This window comes from Rutilus rutilus (assembly GCF_951802725.1).
Source record: "Rutilus rutilus genome assembly, chromosome: 4".
Taxonomy (NCBI): Eukaryota; Metazoa; Chordata; class Actinopteri; order Cypriniformes; family Leuciscidae; genus Rutilus; species Rutilus rutilus.
In genome coordinates this window covers 6861603-6883048 of record NC_140212.1, presented here as the reverse complement: position 1 = coordinate 6883048, position 21446 = coordinate 6861603, and the positions used below count along the sequence as shown (strand labels likewise).

Genomic DNA, 21446 nt, shown 5'->3' with positions numbered 1-21446 from the left:
TAAACGGGCGGGCTGGTGGTGGTGCTCACTTAACATGGCTGCCTGAGACGCTAGCGTGACGTGTACCAGAGGCTCCGCTGGATCCGATGGTGGCGAAGTCTTCTGTAATGATGAAGACTCAGAAAGCTCATGCGGATCCATGTGCAGAGTGTTTAATGAAACAGCAGGCAGAAAATAGTATAGGAATACAGGCAGGGTCAGTAAACAGGGCAGGCAGTACAGACGAGGCAAACAAATCCAAAACATAAAGCAAACGGGTTGTGTCCAAAAGGAAGAACAAGACTTTGCAAATCAAGCGTGTGCGAGAGCTGGGCTATTTATAGCCAGACTAATGAACATGATGCAGTTCAGGTGTGTTTGTGACCCGGAAGTCAATACTCAGGTGACGGCTCCCTCCTGTGGTGCACTTGTGGTATTACAGATAGAGGTACCGGTATGACACATCACCTGTCACAGACTGTTATGATCAAATAATTAATGAATACATGTGTTGGTTTGTGGGTTGGCAGCTTATCATTTAACTGTGGTTTCATCTCTCAGGGCTGTAACACATGGTCAATTCGTCAGTTATTTCTTTTCCACCAACATCTGCTGTACGGAGAAAGACAGACATACGGGTGCAGGAAAGTATTTTATTATCTGGGTGACCAGACATTTCAGCATGTTTTTATAGCACAACCTAAAATTTGTCCATTCAAGCTCTTTTCTTTTCTTTTCTTTTCTTTTCTTTTCTTTTCTTTTCTTTTCTTTTCTTATTGGCTATTGGTATTACACTGTTATGTAACCCAACAAGCACAACCTGTCACTTCCCCTTTTGATAGCTCTGCCTTTGTCATTTTTGTGTGTATAGCTTTGCTCTTTACTATCACAGGTACACTCTAAAAAAATACTGGGTTGTTTTCAACCCATGTTTAGGTCAAATATAGAGAAACCCAACCAATTAAAAAATGTATACCAACTCTTGGGTTTGTATTTGACCCAAACATGGGTTGAAACAACCCAGCATTTTTAATCATTCTTACACATTATTGTAAGTCATTTAGTGATAAATTGTCAATGTATAGGCCCTATTTTTATGAGGATTTCCACTGTGCATGAATCAGAACTCTAATAGTGAGACATTAAAACCATTTGACCCTATTATTACAAGCTTCAAGTGCGCATAATGTGCAAACAATGCATTTAAATTTAGCATGAAATGGTAACACTTAGGCTACAGTAAATATACAAACGGAGTAATTAAATTCACCAGTAAATGGTAGCAGTGAGTGAGTAAAATGAGTTGGACATGTGCATCAGCACGTGAGGGGAAATAATATTCAGAAAAGAAAATCACATGTCATGCAGGCTATGTCATGCATGTAAAAAAAAAAAAAAAAAAAAAAGTCTCTTCCGGGACCTGTTTGAATACACTGAATGTATTTTTGCACGGGTGGTTGAGTAGTGGTTTAATAAAAGATTGGCTAGAATGCCATGCATGTGCCATGACTGGCCAGGAAGGAGAGAATATGAGCATTTTTTTGCAACGTGAATTGAGGAGGAGGGACCGACATTGCCTTTTGGGTGGTCATTCAGTCATTGGAGTTGATCTGCTTCATCTGTAGTCTGTAGTTCAGAAAGAAAGACTCGTGCCTGGGATTGCAGCCTCCGTGATGTAAAAAGTGAAAGTTTTAACAGTGCAGACGACTTATTGATGCCTAAAGAACACCATCGTCCTCTTTGCATAGGCACAGCCACATGCAGCTGGCACTGTGAGGTGGTTATATTAGATATAGCCTATATCACCGAGAAAAGCCCAAACATGGAACTTTTTTGCTTGGAAAAGGACACAATAATGCGAGCTCAGAGAGATCCCAACATCTTCTGCGATGAAAGAGTATTGCAAAGTCTTCTAACAGTGGAGGACAGATATGTTCCGCAGGGACCCTATTTTAAACGTGTCCAGAAAGATATTCAGCCTTTTATGAGGCGGATGGTCGCGACGTGGATGCTGGAGGTTTGTAGTTAAAGGTTTATTTATGGAAAGTGTTTAGTTGGAGTGTGTAAAGACTATACAAAAAGTATTATGTAATGCAGATGAGATTATGTTGGCAAGAATCTGAAGTAGCTAGCTGGACTTTGGCAGACAGTCAAAGTCAAGAACCATTTCTGAAGTGCAAACTAAAAAAACATTAGCCCACACCTGTATGGATAGCATATAGGCAGCCTATGTGTAATCTATTCATCGATGTGCAAATATTGGCAAGGAAATTTTGATCGAGAAATCAGCAGGAAATGCAACTCAAACCTCCACACTTCGTGATAGCCTACATGTAATTTTAATATTAAACGCTTTTTTTTTCTTTTTCAAGACTTGCTTTATTGGACAGATGAGGGTCTGTGCTTTATTTACGTGTGCATGTTCAATGTTTTTTTGCATTTGTGTAATTTTTGCGAATTTTTTAAACAGCCTGTTAGTTGCTTGTGCGAAAGTGCAACCATGTTGAGAATCGTCGATTTAAACGTTTTACAGTTCATCAATGCAACGCAACAGTCGCATAGAGTTTAATTAGAGCGACACATATGTGTGATATTATATGCAGTCATTGACATTAGGAACTGAGTTTAGATCACTTTTTTTTTACCGTGACGAATCACCAAAGCAGTCATGTGTGGGCGTCATTTGGTTTCAAAGCACACCCGGCTTGAAATGAATGAAGATCTTTACCACTGGAAACTTCCTCTTTCTCATGAAAAGAGTTACACTAGGAACATATTGTAGTTGCAAATTGTACACGAAACTATTACATAAAGTAAAATTCATATAGCTTACGTGCAGGAAAGTATAGGCTTATATAGAAACGTAATAATGTCCCCTGTAGTAAAGCTAAAAAATGGAATAGCCTATGAAAAGAACATAAAGGCCTGCTTGAAGAGTATAACAATATTTTAAATAATGAAGTTGTTCAATGCACACTAAGCATTTGACAGACAGTCTAAATTGTGAATTAATTCTGTCCGTGTCCCTGTAGGTTTGTGAAGAGGAGAAATGTGAAGAGGATATCTTTCCCTTGGCAATGAACTACCTGGACAGGTTTTTAGCTGCAGTTCCTACAAGAAAATGTTTCTTGCAGCTTTTAGGGGCTGTGTGTCTCTTCCTGGCTTCAAAATTAAAAGCATGCCAGCCGCTGTCGGCCAGGAAGCTCTGCATGTACACGGACAACTCTATTACATCTCAACAACTGCTGGTAAGAGCTGCTGATGGCCTTGATGACAGCAAGAAGTCTTCCATCTGTTGTGTAATTCTATATTATTCAAACCCCAGATTAAATACATCATAGATTTTATATTAAATAGCCCTAGTTTGTGAGCTTCTGATTCATCATATTTTTATTATTGTAAAATGTAGCTATGGGATTGTTGGGTAAGTGAATTTAGAGCTTCCTTTGCCACATAATGGTTGTTTTGACATTGAACAATCTTCTGGTTTGAGCTAAGATGAAATTCTCTTGTGATTTTGGCCTCTGTGGCTGGAGTGAGGGATCTCTGATGAGCGTGAGAATGGTTTTGAAAGGTTCTCATACACCCTTAAAACAATGTTCTTTATTGGCATCTACAGTTCCATGAAGAACCCTTAGGTTCAAAAGCTCAAAAGGTTCTTTAGGTTATTAAAATGTTCTTCACACTAAGAAAAAAATGGTTATTTTAAGAGCTGAGAGGTTCTTTAGAGAACCCAAAATGGTTCTTCTATGGCATCAATGTGAAAACCCCCTTTTGGAACCTTTATTTTTAAGAGTGTAGATTGGCAAAGACGCTCTACTTCCATCAGACAAGTCTATTCTAATCTCATATGAGCTGGTAAAACCCTGGTAAAGTCTGGACTGAAATGATCTCTTGATGATCGCTTTTGGATGTGATGTGTGTTTATCGACCGAGGAAGAGAGAGAGAGAGCACAGGAAGGAAGGTAAATTAAGGCAACTGTTCTAACAAAAAGGTTTGCCATAAATTGCAGTGGTAATTTTAGTACCAACACAGATTCTTATTAGCAGACTGAAGCATCCAGAAGGAACTGGAGGTGTCTGTAGGAGTCTTGACCTTGATTTTGTGTCACTTTCAGGGACTGTCCCCACTTGCCGGAGTTTTCACTCACTTCAGATCTTTCACACTCTCTCTTCACTCATCAACACACACACACAATAAGGGTGGAGAGCTTCTCAACTTCTTCTTTGGACTGTTTTTCCCCTTGTGTCTTTGCTCTTGAGAGTTTCTCAGAAAGCAGCTTCAGCAGGGCGAAACAAAGCCAGCCGGGCACGTGCGAGGAAGGAAGTTGAGCGTGTGCATGGAATGCTCCTTCATTGGTGGTGGAAATCAAAGACAAGGGGCGGAGCTTTACATGATGACTTGATTCATTTTACAACTATGAAAGATCCATATTTAAAAAGCAACTCGACTCAGTGTTCCTGTTTTGAAGAATCACAAGTTGGAGAATGTGTTGAGTGACACAATGACACAACCTAGACTTTTTAAATACCAGTGTCAGTACAGCTTATGGTTCATGTCACAACCTTGTGTGTTAATGCAATACATGTTTTTGCATTTTAAAATCTTTCTGTCTGGAGTAAGTATAGCATGTAATTACCACACAAGATTGCAGTTGCCCAGTTGAAACATTAGGGGGCAATAAAACAGACTGCAGTCAGGAGTTTGATTCAGTCAGATACACTTTCATTGACAAACAATGGAGAAGTGATGGCATCAGATATTGATACTATGGTACTGAAATAATAAACTATGAATACTGAATAAATATGGTACTGACATAATAAATTAAGTTCAAAACGTAGGTTCGGGAGGAGCCTAAACATTCAGTCCTGTCAATCATCATTATGAGTGTACTATATAAGCAGCAAGCACCACGTCATCTCATCACATCTCCTCCCCTTCTCCTCCAGTAAATGATCTCTATCCTTTTATGCGCAATTCCATCATAGGGTTTTTTAATTCGGAGTTCAAGCCGAGCCTCGGGTTCGAGCCTCCTCCAAGGACAGCAAGCCAAGTTAGTTTACTATTGACCTTTAAGGTTGAATGGGCAGGCGAACTCGATTTTTCAAAGTTGTAAGTAAAACAGGTTTTTGGAGTACGTTTTCCGAGAAAATACCATTTCAGTCTTTCTACTGAATTTCGTGTTTAATTCAATTACTTTGTCATTTCTTTGTAATTATTTGTGAAATTTACTTTCAAAGTAAATCCTACACCAAATTGTATTCAGTGTAGACATTACTAGGTCCACATGGAATTTATGGCTGCAAAATGTTGCATGACATTGATATATATTATTGCATGACATGATATAGCAGATCTAGGCAGGTGGAGCTGGGAGAGGTGGAGCGTTTCAGAGGAACTCTGATGGCGTGCTGCATGTGCAGAGCACTGAACTAGACTATGTAAATAGTGAGCAAGCAGTCTCATTGGCTGTAGAATCAGCAAAGGCCAATCAGATTGTGCTGAAATTTTATAAAAGACCATCCTCAAGCCATCTGGGCCTGTTCGTAGATAATAACCAAAACTTTCTGCATCCTGTATCCATGTATAGTGGGTAATGTAATCTCTGTATGTTATCCTGCCTATCATATTCATTATCTCTTGTTCTGTTTTTGCCTCTCTCTGTCTCTCTGTTGGAGTGGGAGTTGGTGGTTCTAAGTAAATTAAAATGGAACCTGGCTGCCGTCACCCCTCTTGATTTCATCGAACACATCCTGCACAAACTGCCCTTCCCTGAAGACAGACAGACGCTGATCCGCAAACACGCGCAAACCTTCATCGCCCTCTGTGCAACAGGTAGGTGCTGAGTGACATTGACAGCATTCATCAAAACCTGATGGGCTGAATCTACATAACAGCCATTTCTGTGTTAGAAATCCATGATGTGAATGTGTTATGATGCTTTCGGCCTTGTTTTTTGCGTCTATAAAAGTGTTGTATATTTAACTGGGTGTGTTTCTGCGGCCCTGCATCTGTTCAAGAGGCTGAGGCCTGAACATGAGCCAAGCAAACATGAGAAGAGCTTTTTTGAGCTATTGCAAATGTTTTTGTCGTTGCGTTTAACAATTTTCTAAAGTTAGGAATGTTGGTTTACTGCACAGCTGCTAAACAGCGGCAGTCACTCGAGTGTAGTGTTTATTCAGGGATGACTGTTGCATCCTCTGCATCTGAAAAAAGCAGCACGATAACTCCAACAAAGCAGATGAAACGAACGACTTCCAGCACAGAATAGAGGAGGCTTTCCTCTCCAACTGAAAACCGAGGGCCCGTTCTCAGGATCTCAAGACAGAGGAAGAGGGGGAGTAGTTCCTGGAACCTCAAAGCCCTCTGAGAGATGAAGGGAGGGAGGAAGAAGGGGTGGGAGGAGAAGGAAGGCTCTCCTCATTTTCCATTCGCAGCTGCAGGAGGATTTAAGCAAGGTAGTGATGTTAAAACAGGTCTGAAACCGGAGAGCGTGTGAATGTCAGGTTAAGGTTTGTGTGGAATTCAAAACAGATGCACCTCCTCATTCAGACACCACAGATTGCGTAATCAGAACTGTTTCCTTGGAATTTATTTCGAAGTTTCTCTCAGGTGAGTAATGTTCTAGGGAGCTAACTGACCAGGTCACTAATGTTTTGGGAAATGCGTGTGTTTGTTTTTTCCTCAGATCACAGCTTCACCATGTACCCTCCCTCCATGATCGCCACAGGATGTGTGGGGGCAGCAGTATGTGGCCTCCAGCCCAACCAGAGCAACCAAAATCTGTGGGGGGACAATCTGACGGAGCTGCTGGCTAAAATCACCCACACTGAGGTGGTAAGTGTCCCAACATCTTCATACTAAAAACAATAGAAACAAAATCTCTGTAATTACAATGCTACAAAGCAAATTATCTTTTGATATATAGTTTAACCCAGGTTAAGCTAAAGTTTATTTGCTTAGTTGTACAGTAATCCATTCATTCTGTGACAGAACTACAGAACAACTTCCTGTAGATCCCTTTTTTTTTTTTTTCTGTTTTGATGCATTTCCTATTGGAAAATACAGCTGGGGTTGGACACATCTCGGACCTCATCTCTTTTTTTAAAAGCTTTATTTCAAGCAATGTTATTTTAGCATCATTGAAATGTATTATATATTAAAACATATTTTTACATATTAGATTTCAAATTATTAAGATTTTTAGAATGCCTTTTAAGAATACTTTTCCATCAACTGGTTAAAATGTATAACACTGTGTGTATGCTATCCCCGTAAACAAAGCAGCTGCACTACTTTCTGTTTCTGAACAGTATTTAAAGGGGTCATGATGTGGATTTTTTAAAATTATTTTAATGTTCCTTGAGATTCACTTATAATGTTAAAGTTTAAACAAAAACAAATACATAATTATTTTCCTCCCTCATTCTGACTGTCATAAATTATACGTTTTAAGGGGTGGCTCCTTTAAGTTTTGTCAGTAAACAGCCACTGTTATGATTGGCTAACATCATTGCACAGGAAACAGCATCAATAACCACTCGATGAAAACATCATCCACATCAAACCAAATCTTTCTGAAGCATCTGCTTCATCTTTCAACAAAAGTTCCTTTGCAAACTCTCATTACACTGTGCCTTGTTGACAAAACAACCTGCATTCAAATTCTCTGAACAAACCTATAATCCTCAGATGCAATCCATGATGTCATTAAAAATAAACCATCCACTTGTTCCTGATGCTGGTATCCTTCTGAAGTCTCTACAGAAATGAGCAATTGCATGCATCAAAGCAAACGTTCCTTAATGCATTAATTTACTCTTCCACTTGTCCTGTTGTCGGCAGACTCAAGCGCATGGAGTGCGTCAGTAACTGTATACTGTATCCAGTGTAGACAGCGACAGTGATTGTAATGGTTTCTATTTGCTTTTGACGCGACGTGACGCTCACATTCAGTGAGCAAGTGAAGCAGCCGTTAAGCGACTGAACGCCGTTGGGCAGGACCTATGGTGCCTCTGGAGGCAAATGCATTTGCCCGTGTGATGTCGCAGATCCCGCAATATCAAAACGAGTCGTTTTTGGAGCTTGATTAAATAAATGCTTTGTTTATAATGAGGAAGACGTTTTAAGCTATGAAACTTGTTTTAACTGTACAAAGACCTCTTATATGTCAAAAGATCAAGGCAAATTACAGTTTACAATTGAGTGTCCATGACAACTGATGACTGGCGGGAAACTAAGACAAAGAAACACATATGACTGATGAAAACAAACTGAAAGTCCATGAAAACAGAAACTTAGAACAAACAAAACTGAGTGCGTGTGACAGTCATAATTACAACAGAAAATATCTATCCTATACTGTATGTGGGGGGCCTTCGAATATTCCGTACAGTGATCCACTTCTCTAGATAGCATTTATTGAACATTAAATTGGACATGTTGGTCTTTCAAGATAAAGACTGTACACTTTAAAATGTGTACAAGTAAATTTTTCTTGAGAGACAAATTGTGGACATAGCCTCCATGTGTGTGTGCAGGACATTCATGCATGACTGTATGGAAATTGAGAAATGTCATTTTATGAATGAATGTTAGTGTGTGTTCAATGCAATGATGGCAGTGTGTTTTCAGAGCTGCATACTTGTGGCGAGACACAGGCCTCTCAACCACATCTGTGGATTAAAGCACAGTGCTACGCACACACACACCCACACACACACACTCATGCTCTTACACAAACGTACACATCTTGCCTTCAGGCTGTTTTGAAAGTCTCACAGTAAAACTTTTTTGAATTAGACCCAGAGAGTCAACGCCCCATTTAAACTCCTCACATACACTCATATGGTTGAACACATTCTTTGTCTTTCCTCAATGTAATGTGTTATTTTTTTTTTCTCCATCTGAAGTTCTGGAAAAAACACCACATGCCTCCATTAGCAACCATTCCTTCCTGTGCCTGTAGTTGTCAGGACAACAGGGCCTGTTGTGGCTGTCTCATTCGGTTTAGAGCAAGAACAGCCTGTCAGGTTTCAATTATCCTGAGAAAGACAAGAGTTTGATATGGGATCATTTCATTAGACCTCCCACTTTACTGCAGAAAGAGGCAGGCACAAGAAGTCAAAGTCTTATTGTTTGATAGTACATGGTCCTTTGTAGCCTATCGACATAAAGCCTAAACCAGTTTGCAACTTAATTTTGGCTAAGAACTGCAAACTTAAGGTGCGGTCACATTAGCAAAATTTTGGCATTCAATTTCACTACACTATTGTCTCTTGTCAGTAGTGTAGTGATGTAGGCATCACAATTCACACAGAAGTCACTTTTTAAACCAGACAATTTACTATCAATTTCTGAGTGAAAATTGTTTCCAATTTTTTTTTTTTTTACAGTCCATCACAAAAGTTCTGCTTTCCCCTGAGAAATACTACAATCTCTCGCAAAAGTATTGCTTTCCCCTAAGAAACTTTACGTTCTCACAAAAGTATTGCTTTCCCAGGAGAAACTTTGCGCTCTCTCACAAAAGTATTGCTTTCCCCCCAAGAAACTTTACGTTCTCTCTCAAAAGTATTGCTTTCCCCCGAGAAACTTTACGTTCTCTCACAAAAGTATTTCTTCCCCCGAGAAACTTTACGTTCTCTCACAAAAGTATTGCTTTCCCCCCAAGAAACTTTACGTTCTCTCACAAAAGTATTGCTTTCCCCCCAAGAAACTTTACGTTCTCTCACAAAAGTATTGCTTTCCCCCCAGAAACTTTACGTTCTCTCACAAAAGTATTGCTTTCCCCCGAGAAACTTTACGTTCTCTCACAAAAGTATTGCTTTCCCCCCAAGAAACTTTACGTTCTCTCACAAAAGTATTGCTTTCCCCCCAAGAAACTTTACGTTCTCTCTCAAAAGTATTGCTTTCCCCCGAGAAACTTTCCGTTCTCTCTCAAAAGTATTGCTTTCCCCCGAGAAACTTTACGTTCTCTCACAAAAGTATTGCTTTCCCCCCAAGAAACTTTACGTTCTCTCTCAAAAGTATTGCTTTCCCCCGAGAAACTTTACGTTCTCTCACAAAAGTATTGCTTTCCTCTGAGAAACTTTACGTTCTCTCACAAAAGTATTGCTTTCCCATTAGAAACTTTACGTTCTCTCACAAAAGTATTACTTTCCCCCGAGAAACTTTACGTTCTCTCACAAAAGTATTGCTTTCCCATTAGAAACTTTACATTCTCTCACAAAAGTATTGCTTTCCTCCCCGAGAAACTTTTCATTCTCTGGCAAAAGGATTGCTTTCCCCCAAGAAACTTTACGTTCTCTCGCAAAAGTATTGCTTTCCCCCAAGAAACTTTGCGCTCTCTCACAAAAGTATTGCTTTCACCTGAGAAACTTTACGTTCTCTCACAAAAGTATTGCTTTCCTCTGAGAAACTATACGTTCTCTCTCAAAAGTATTGCTTTCACCCGAGAAACTTAACGTTCTCTCACAAAAGTATTGCTTTCCTCTGAGAAACTTTACGTTCTCTCACAAAAGTATTGCTTTCCCATGAGAAACTTTACGTTCTCTGGCAAAAGTATTGCTTTCCCCCCCGAGAAGTATTTCCTCTGAGAAACTTTACGTTCTCTGGCAAAAGTATTGCTTTCCCACAAGAAACTTTACGTTCTCTGGCAAAAGTATTGCTTTCCCACGAGAAACTTTACGCTCTCTCAGAAAAGTATTGCTTTCCCCGAGAAACTTTACGTTCTCTGGCAAAAGTATTGCTTTCCCACGAGAAACTTTACGTTCTCTCACAAAAGTATTGCTTTCCCCCGAGAAACTTTACGTTCTCTCTCAAAAGTATTGCTTTCCCCCAAGAAACTTTACGTTCTCTCTGAAAAGTATTGCTTTCCCCCAAGAAACTTTACGTTCTCTCTGAAAAGTATTGCTTTCCCCCGAGAAACTTTACGTTCTCTCACAAAAGTATTACTTTCCCCCCAAGAAACTTTACGTTCTCTTGCAAAAGTATTGCTTTCCCCCGAGAAACTTTGTTCTCTCACAAAAGTATTGCTTTCCCATGAGAAATTTTACATTCTCTCGCAAAAGTATTGCTTTCCCACGAGAAACTTTGTTTTCTCGCAAAAGTATTGCTTTCCCATGAGAAACTTTATGTTCTCTCACAAAAGTATTGCTTTCCTCTGAGAAACTTTACGTTCTCTCACAAAAGTATTGCTTTCGTCTGAGAAACTTTGCGTTCTCTCACAAAAGTATTGCTTTCGTCTGAGAAACTTTGCGTTCTCTCGCAAAAGTATTGCTTTCCCCCAAGAAACTTTGCGCTCTCTCACAAAAGTATTGCTTTCACCCGAGAAACTTTACGTTCTCTCACAAAAGTATTGCTTTCCTCTGAGAAACTTTACGTTCTCTCTCAAAAGTATTGCTTTCACCCGAGAAACTTTATGTTCTCTCACAAAAGTATTGCTTTCCTCTGAGAAACTTTACGTTCTCTCTCAAAAGTATTGCTTTCCACTGAGAAACTTTACGTTCTCTCTGAAAAGTATTGCTTTCCCCCGAGAAACTTTACGTTCTCTCACAAAAGTATTACTTTCCCCCCAAGAAACTTTACGTTCTCTTGCAAAAGTATTGCTTTCCCCCGAGAAACTTTGTTCTCTCACAAAAGTATTGCTTTCCCATGAGAAACTTTACATTCTCTCGCAAAAGTATTGCTTTCCCATGAGAAACTTTGTTCTCTCACAAAAGTATTGCTTTCCTCTGAGAAACTTTACGTTCTCTCACAAAAGTATTGCTTTCCTCTGAGAAACTTTACGTTCTCTCACAAAAGTATTACTTTCCCATGAGAAACTTTGTTCTCTCGCAAAAGTATTGCTTTCCCATGAGAAACTCTATGTTCTCTCGCAAAAGTATTGCTTTCCCACGAGAAACTTTGTTCTCTCGCAAAATTATTGCTTTCCCATGAGAAACTTTACGTTCTCTCACAAAAGTATTGCTTTTCTCTGAGAAACTTTACGTTCTCTCACAAAAGTATTACTTTCCCGTGAGAAACTTTACGTTCTCTCGCAAAAGTATTGCTTTCCCACGAGAAACTTTGTTCTCTCGCAAAATTATTGCTTTCCCATGAGAAACTTTACGTTCTCTCACAAAAGTATTGCTTTTCTCTGAGAAACTTTACGTTCTCTCACAAAAGTATTACTTTCCCATGAGAAACTTTACATTCTCTAGCAAAAGGATTGCTTTCCCCCCGATAAACTGTTTTTTAACCATCACCATATCCCTATTGGTGGCCCGTACGGCACAACAGCGTAATTGTAGTATTTGTCAGTATGCAGTGCGTTTGAGGATGAAACTAGTGAGTATAGTGCTTACATTGGTTTCTACTTCTTTCCTTCTATTTCTTCTAGGACTGTCTGAAATCATGTCAAGAGCAGATTGAGCAGTTACTGACCAGCAGCCTGAAAGAAAGTCAACAACAACATCAACAACAACCGGACGGCAGAGCCAACAACAAAGGGACGCAATCTCAAAACCTGTCCTGCACCCCTACAGATGTCCGTGATGTCAATTTATGATGTTCCTGTTTCTATCCACCACACCTACTTAGCCTACAATTGATTTAGTTATTATTGTATTACTGTATTTAAGTTTTATTTCAAAGCCACATAAGGTGACTGTGACGTCTTGGTCATATGCGCATAATATACAAACACAAGCTTGACGTTTTATTAAGGAGCAAAACAGCTGCTGCTGCCGTCTCATATCTGCAGGCGGTGGCGTTTTACATACTTGAATTTAAATTGAATCGGCCTCAAACCATGATTAAATAATACAGTATGTTGTATATTGCTTAACAAAGAGCATACATCTGTATTGGCTATCATATGCAACTTTTATCTATTAATACTATTGATATTTTATTTAATAATTATAATAATAAGGACAAAAATACATTATTATTAAGAACGTTATGCTTTATATCGTATAGAATGTATTGCTTTAGTAATTCCCAGAGGCCGTTTTTTTATATACTAGGTAATTTAGGGTGTATCCAGATGTGATCCCACGAAATGCTATTCTAGACAGAGTTTCCCACGAAAGGATCAGTTTGCTTATCATCAAGATATTAATACAATGATCTTGAGGTCTTGAGGAGTTACTTCTTGGGTATGAGTAATTCCATTAGCATAGGGATTATTTACAGATGAATGTAATTACATGCAATAAGCGAATATGAATATGTTAAACGGTTTCTATCCATACATGGTGTCCATCACAGCTTCATGAGCACACTGGACGGTATCAGATAGACTAAGTATGTAGTGAACGTGAAGTAAAGGTGAGGTAGGCAAGGAAGAAAAGAGGTGAATTGAAGAACACAGAATGAAAGATTTTGCACGTGATTGAAATATGAAAGGTTTTAGACAGGTGGTTTCTGGAACGATCTAATCGTCGGATGAATAAAAGGTGCTGTTTGCTCATTTGACATTTAAAAACACCATCACATGCGAGTCAGAGACACTCGCTATGCTGAAGGGATTTATGGTGGTTTAATAATTTGGGAGTCTTAGAATCCTTCCTAGCAAATACACGATACAAATGCACTTTGAGATATCACCTCTCGCTGGTTATCCGTGCTATAAAAGAGGAGGGCAAGGGTTTTCATTATTTTGGCATTGTTTTTCTTTTTTAAGTTATTTTTGTTTTGGGGCTGGTTTCCCATATTAGGTGTGCTTGCGGGTTATAGTTTTAATTTTAGACCAACAAATTCAGACCATAAACTGATCTAACAGTCAGCATCTGCCATAGAAATGGTGAGGTTTGACATGCCAAGATTAGTTGTTTTTTTTTTTTTTTAGTTGTGTTAAATTCATGTCAGCATAGATAGGACATCATCAAATTTCTTTAAATCACTTTATTTTATTTGTCTATTTTATTTGATCTTGTCATCTACTTGAACTTTCTTATATAGGAAGAAGATATTTTGAAACATTATGCCAATTTCCTTTCTCTTTCTTCATTAGTTTGTTCTTGCACTTTTGAAAATCTATTTCTTAAGTCAGTTCTCTTTATATTAGTGGACCTAAAAGTAACTCAGAGGTATGAGGTGCGTTTACTTAAAATATAACATGTTGTGACCAATGTTCCATTCCAACACGTCTTTGCAAATGAACTCTACGTTTATGCTCAAAGTTTGATTATGAGTGTTTTTGAAACTGTTCATGTTTTTAAATAATTTTCACACATTTGGTTTTCAGTGTGTTTGTGTGCTATCATATCCTCATGTTAATTTTGTATTTTCCCCCAGTTCCTTTATTTCCGTGTAAATATTTAAACTTGTGTTCCAGTGCTGCTAAAAGAAAAAGAAAAATGAAAAAAGAGCTATTGCATACCTTCAGTTTTCATGTTGCTGCTATATCACAGAATCATTGAACGAGTTTTCATGGTGGCTGCATGTCTGTTTTCTGTTTGCATTTACACTGTCATTTATTTTACTGCAGATGGACCTTTAACAAGCAAACATGCATGCAAGTTTTACTTTCATATCTGCATGAACAGTCTCGCCTCATTTGGTCAATGCTGTCGAACTTGACTGTTGTCTGACTTATTTCCCTAGCTATTATATTAATATGTGTTATGAAATTCCTGCCCACAGTCGCGTTACCTCACAGTACTTCAGTCAAGAGTATATGGAGGAGGAGAATTAAAAAGGGTAGTTGAACCTCTTTAACGAGTTTATTATCCTACAGGTTAAGCACTTCTTTTATTAACTTGTCTTTCATCAAACAACTATAAATGTACTTACCAGGTGGTAGATGTAAGACCGGGGCAACACATTGTTTAAATACAAGATAATAATTTTATTTTATTTTGTTTTGTTATTTTGAAGCAATCAACTGTTAAAAGTTCCACCTCCACATCCCAAAAATATCCAAAGAAGTGGCATTTCAGCAATACCATAATTATTTTCACACTTTTGACTGTAAGTTTGAATATTTACCTCATTTTGGCCTATCACACATTCAATTCAATAAATATCAATTTGAACAAAACTGAGCAGTTTTTTTGTTTTGTTGTGTTAATTGCGAATACCACTGTAGACAAGAACCGAATGGCGCCCTTCTGTGGTGATTTAAATGAGTTACAGCAGAACGCTGTATAATAATAATAACGCCCTCGTGTGGTGAGTTTTGTCAATTACACAATATGAATTTCAAAATAGACGGATTGAGATATTGATTCTAACGGCCAGGTATTATTTCTCAGTTACATTGTTCAGTGTAATGTATTTATTTAGTTACTCTTTTCGCCGCCGTCTGTCACAAATAACTCGTGGTTCGTGATTCTTGCAAACGGTTTTCATTAAAAAAAAAAGTTTTTTAATTTATTTTAATGGCAGGAATAAATTTGATTTGAAATCCCGATTTGAATTTGAATGCAGTTCAAGAAAACGTTTGACACGTTATTATTATTATTATTATTTTGCCAGGCCAGGGGTATATAAAACAAAACAATTTACAGAAGTTACAATTTACAAACTGATTACAGGTGTTCAAAAGTAGGAACAGATATTAGAAAACAACATTTGCAACTCGTAGTAAAAAACAAACAAAAAAAGCATAAGATGCAGTGCACTTCCCACAAATCACCACAGGAGGGCGACAGAGTTCCATTCATTTAAGTGACGTCATTTATCTGCAACACTTTGACTCATGAACCAGGAAGAACACCAGTCATACATTTCATCTACTCTTGCAAATCTGTATTATGCTCACATTTGCATTAACGATCGTTCGACAGTAAGTGAGCACTTGTGTATTTTGCATGTTTGCTTTTGTTGTACATGTATACGAATGTTTATGATTTCTTTAGGTGATACGGTAGGGACAGAGAGCACATGCACGTGATCTACATCTGTTCTGCTTATACGCATCACTAAATGTTTACACGACTGCTTTATATTGCATATAGTCAACGCTGTGATCGGACATGTTTTGTCTGTAACTTAGTTGATAACAATGACCTCTACATGACATGACATGGCATGGCATGGCATGTGAGCTGTCCCTTCTGAAGTGATTTATCTCTATTTATTATCTGCTCTTGTTTCCTAGTGGGGAAACACAATACAACAGAGATAAATTGCTTCAAGGTAAGTAAATACACGTGTATGGTAATGCTTAGCTCAGTGGTTTCAATTGGTTAGATGCCACGAACACCCAAAACATGATCATCGTCGTGAGGGACTAGTTTCTTGACCCAATTTATATTGTGAATAAGTAATATAAATATTATTTGGAAAATATTTAGTTTCTTTTAAAGGCATTGTTCCGCCTAAAATTAAAATTAAGTCATAATTTACTCACCCTGGTGTGCTAATAGCGCAAGCGGGATATATATATATTTTTAATCTCCTTTTGTGGTTCAAATAAAAGAAAGAATGACATTCTAGCGAGCATCATCAAGCTTTTAAAAAAGATGCAAAGTTTTACAGAATGATATGCAACACGTGTGCCGTATATTTTTATATATTAAGTGTATAGCACTATCGAGTTAGATACATTATTCACTTATTTTTATTTTATTAATCAATTTTTATTTTAATATTGTAATCTATAATATACAATTATTTAATTTATTTACTTATTATTATTATTATTATAATTATTATTATTTTTAATTTTTACACTGATTTTCTCTAAACCTTTTCACGGACCCCCTAGTAGCCTACTCCTTGCGATAACCCCTGTTCAAGATGTGCTGTTGACCTTTTTGGTATGTGGATGAATGCTTTTTATTTCTCAAATGTGTAGGTCAGGGCATTGACACACCGCTGTCAGAGACGGGACATAAGCAGGCGGCGGCAGCTGGCCGGTACCTCAAAGATCTGCATTTCACCAATGTCTTTGTCAGTAACCTGCAAAGAGCCGTCCAGGTGTGTGTGTGTGTGTGTGTGTGTGTGTGTGTGTGTGTGTGTGTGTGTGTGTGTGTGTGTGAGACTGCATCTGTTCGATTTTGTGAGTGATTTATCCATCATATGAAATATAACTTCTTCTCCTTCTCAAGACAGCTGAAATCATTTTAGGAAACAATCTTCATTCTTCTGCGACTGAGATGAGATTGGATCCTTTACTCAGAGAGAGGGTGAGTGTCTATCTTAGCCAAGATTCGAGATTTTTATTTGTCACATGCACCGTTATATACACTAAACAACTTGCAGGGAAATGTAACCTTGGTCAGCTGTTTATACTGTGCATTAAATATATAAATATTTGATATAAGATTAACATCAGAAATAATAATGAAAAAGATAAGTAATAATAGTAATAAAACAAAATAGCATCTCTTTAATTTGGTATCCCATAGGAATTGCAGTAGTGTTAGTTCAAATGCACGTGTGATGTATTGGTCAGGGTTTTGGGGTGGCAGAGGGAAGACCAAAGGAACATCTGAAGAACATGGCGAACGCAGCGGGTCAGGCCTGCCGAGATTACACACCTCCCGGCGGAGAGACGCTGGAACAGGTAGAAACTGAGCCTTTCTCTAGGAAAACCAGTCTTGAATGTTGCCAAATATAATGCCACTTAAATCCAGAAGGAAATCAGAAGTAGTTTATACACTGAATTTGGAGCAGCTGGCTGTTGTGAAAGTACTTTGTTTAAAATAACGTTTTTATTGAGCAAACATACAGTAATATTGTGAAATATTATTACAATCTAAAATAACTGTGTTCTATTGTAATACATTTTAAAATGTAATATATTCCTGTGATCAAAGCTGGATTTTCAGCATCATTACACCAGTCATAATTGTGGTCCCCTTTAACCAAACTTTTAAACTGTAGAATACACAACTATAAAATTTACTGTTTTGTCATTTTCACTGTATTTTTTCCACGAGTGTAGTAACTGTTGACTGCTCTGACAGAAGAAACTGTTTCTGTGTTTATCCAGGTAAAGACACGCTTCAAGAAGTTCCTCAAATCCTTATATCAGTGCATGTTAGAGGAACAGGGCTCATCTGACCAGTGTTCTACATCCAGCTCTGGACCATCAGAACCAGAACAGCCTGTCATTGCTGGACTAGCCAGTGACGGAGTCCACAACGTACCCGTCCATGCTCTGATCGTTAGTCACGGGGCGTTCATTCGTGTGTCTGTGCGTCACCTAGTGGAGGACCTGCAGTGCTGTCTGCCAGCAGGCCTGAAGATGAACCAGGTGTTCTCCCCGTGCCCGAACACTGGCATCAGCAGGTTCATCATCACCCTCCGCAGAGAGGAGAGCGACCCGCGGGCCGCCCGCATCCAGTGTGTCTTTATCAACAGAAAAGACCACCTGGATGATGTCAAAAACTCTGATTAACAGTATTATGTGACCGTTTGGTTTATCTGGCATGGCCAGTGTTTTTATTTATTGCTCCTCACAAATTCAACGACTGAAGCGAAAAGCACATATAAGTGTGTGTGATTGATTTTATTGTGTAAATTATTTAACTGCAGTGATTTATTTATCCTGTCAGCTGACTGAATGCAAACAATCGTAAGACGTGTTTTTGATGTTGTCCGTTATATAAGCACTTTATACTCATACTACTGCGGTTTTGGCCTCTAAAATGCTGCAGTAATCACGCGTACTGAACATATATATTCATGTTTATGCAATAAAGAGATTCAGAGAAATGTGAAGCTAATAAGTTTTGATTTTTCTTTACATTTGTGGTTAAATCTTGACTGTTTACTGTGTAATTTATGTGCACAGAAAACGTCAAATATTGTGATGCTTTACCTTTAAAGGGGCTATATGTAAATAATGTAATGTATTAATTGCTTTTTTATTGCCAATGTGTGAACAACTTTATGTAAAGGACTCGGGACGGATTTGCCCGGAAAATCAGAAGGATGTGCGTTTACGCACGCTCCCGAGAGCCTCTGACTGACACATAAACAAATGCTTATACAATGTTCAGGATAATACCGAAAAACATTCTGTAGGTCTACTATAATTGCAATATTTCATGCACAAAAAAGGGATAAACTATAGTCTCACATAACCTCTTTCTTGACCTCTTTTTCTCATTGCTGTTATTTGTATTTTTGTTATTGAGAGGAAAGCACACAGCACATAGGCCCTTACACATTCATTCTAAATGTAATGTTGCTCAGCAGTGTGGAAGGTGTCGGATGATCGTTAACAGTATTCCAACTTATTTTTACTTCTAAGATGACAAAGAACTTTGACGTGAGTATATCGGAGCATTGAATCACTGTTTCGTACGTTACGTGTACACGAGCTGTTGGCTGCAGTTCATTTAACAGCCACCAGTGTCGCTAATAAGGGTTTCTGAAATCATTAATTGTATTTTTTGTCTCGAGGTTGAATGCTAAAAATGTGAGTTGTGAGATGCAGAGGTATGTAAACATGTTACACTCTTAGGAAAAAAGAGGTTAATTGGGTTATGTATATATTTATAGGTATATATAGAACCTTAGCTTGACTTCATTTTGAAGAACACTTTATGTCTTAAACGATTGCATTATACTTTAATGTTTAACAGGTTATTTCATTTTTTTTTCCTGAACAAAAAAGTATGTTTACAAGCTGTTTAATTTATAAAACTGAATAAAAATAACACATGAATTAAAACAAAATCCATTAAAACTTTCAAATGTCCTTCAAATATACCAAAGAAATACCACATTCTGGTCCACATAAGGCCATTTTGAGATTGTGTTTATTTTGATCCTTTTGTTGAATTTTCCATGTGGTTCCGTTGTTGTGTTTAATTGGTCTGTGCTATGTCGTCCATAGGATGGCGCTGTGCTACTGACCTCTGAAGGAGAGATGGGCCAACCTGCTGATGGAGAGAAGAACAGGACACGTCTCCGCTGTCGCCCACTCCAACAGGAAACTATCACCATCTTTGGTCCCTCATTTTCTCCCTGCCGACCGGCGAAGGAAACTTAGTGATCTTCTAAGGGTTGTCATTTTCCTGCCGGTAAGTGGGCGGCAGTTTGGTTGAGTTGGTCACGCAGGGGACCTGGACGGCTCAAATGTACCGACGTCCTACAATCCAAGCAGACGATAGACTAGTCTGTGGCCACACATTCTTCAACTCCTACAGAAGCTCCTAAAATATCTGCTCAGACAAATCACATTTACATTTTTTTTACACGCACTCACACACACACACACACACACGCTACATGAGTCATTGTGACCCATCAAAGCACTGCAGCATCTTCAGGTATGTTATTGCACAATTTGTTTATACACGTGCACAACCTGTAAAGTTGCTGAAAAAACAGATGTTACTTCTATAGACAGAAAAATGCCACTTCTAAATAAAACCAGCAGCTTTATTTAGTTTCCACAAAAAAGTTTAGACACCCAAACAAAGTCACGTGCTCACAATGTTTTGTTCTGTTGCAGTCCCACTTGACCAGCTGGTTTGCTGGTTGTCAGTCTGACAATAGATCAAACCAGACCATGAAATTCAGCTAAGAGGCCAGATAAGACTATCAAACCACATTGCACAGTTTTTCAGTTGTGTAATCCTAAATTTATATGTAATTGTATAATTTCATTTATTCCAGAATTCCAGCATTAAGTACAATGCAAAACCACTTAGTATTTTTTGTCTTGTTTTTCTTTTCAAATGAAGATTTACTTTTACTTTACATTTAAAAGGGAAATGGGTTACGATAATAAGCCTTGCTTTCTGAAAACCTCATAAAAAATGTATTGAGTTAAATATCTGTCAGTTAAGAAAAAGAGGCTACTTAATTCAGAGGGAAACCAAGATTATCTTTCTCTTTTTTCTAATCTTTTTAAAAAATAAAATAAGATACCTTAAGTAATTTTGCTTCTCAAGTAAATGTATTTTAATTTAAGAATGTTTAGATATTTGTATAACAAGATAAAATATATATTTTTCTCAGTTTATTAATTTACAGAACTGACTTCCCTTGTATTATAAATTAAATTATAACTGGCATGACATGAGGAAATGTTTCACTTCATTTCGGAACTGTAAAAGCCTGTTCACACCAAGACCGATAACAAGCAGGGTGGATTCTGATTGGATGTCATTATTTTATTGTTCATCTGCTGGAAAAAAATCATTCTGAAAGTGATTCCAACAATATTGTTTCTCTGTGCCATTATCGTTATAGCTGTGGTGTGGGCTCTGCTATTCTTTTAGAACTATCGTTATAGTTATCGTCTTTGTTGTGAACGGGCCTTAACTCTGAGGAAACTGAATGGGACCTTATACAAATATGGGCTTTCACCTGAAGAAGTAGTTGTAATTACTCTCTTGCTGTCAGTCTGAGCTTTGTTGGTGAAACTCCCCTATTACCACCTCTGAAAGCAGAGTTTACACTTCTTAATTTCTGCCTTTTCTGCTGTATAGTCGGTAGTGATAGTTGAGCCTCAGTGGTTTGATGACACAGCAACACTCTCATGGGCCCTGTGAAATGAACAATCAATAGG

The 21446-nt window shown here is 38.1% G+C and overlaps 2 protein-coding genes across 2 annotated transcripts; both read left to right on the top strand.

The window, feature by feature from the left end:
* The first annotated feature begins 339 nt into the window (after positions 1-339).
* On the top strand, positions 340-15006 carry ccnd2b (cyclin D2, b). The gene is made up of 5 exons (XM_084406529.1): positions 340-1996; positions 3012-3228; positions 5660-5818; positions 6672-6820; positions 12363-15006. Exons 1-5 carry the CDS (start codon positions 1694-1696, stop codon positions 12528-12530), a joined length of 996 nt encoding a protein of 331 aa, XP_084262655.1. The 5' UTR covers positions 340-1693; the 3' UTR covers positions 12531-15006.
* A 404-nt stretch (positions 15007-15410) lies between these two features.
* Positions 15411-19377, top strand: tigarb (TP53 induced glycolysis regulatory phosphatase b). The gene is made up of 6 exons (XM_084406533.1): positions 15411-15755; positions 16071-16108; positions 16770-16891; positions 17023-17100; positions 17370-17480; positions 17910-19377. The coding sequence occupies exons 1-6, from the start codon at positions 15724-15726 to the stop codon at positions 18315-18317; spliced, it is 789 nt and encodes a 262-aa protein (XP_084262659.1). The 5' UTR covers positions 15411-15723; the 3' UTR covers positions 18318-19377.
* Positions 19378-21446: the final 2069 nt, after the last annotated feature.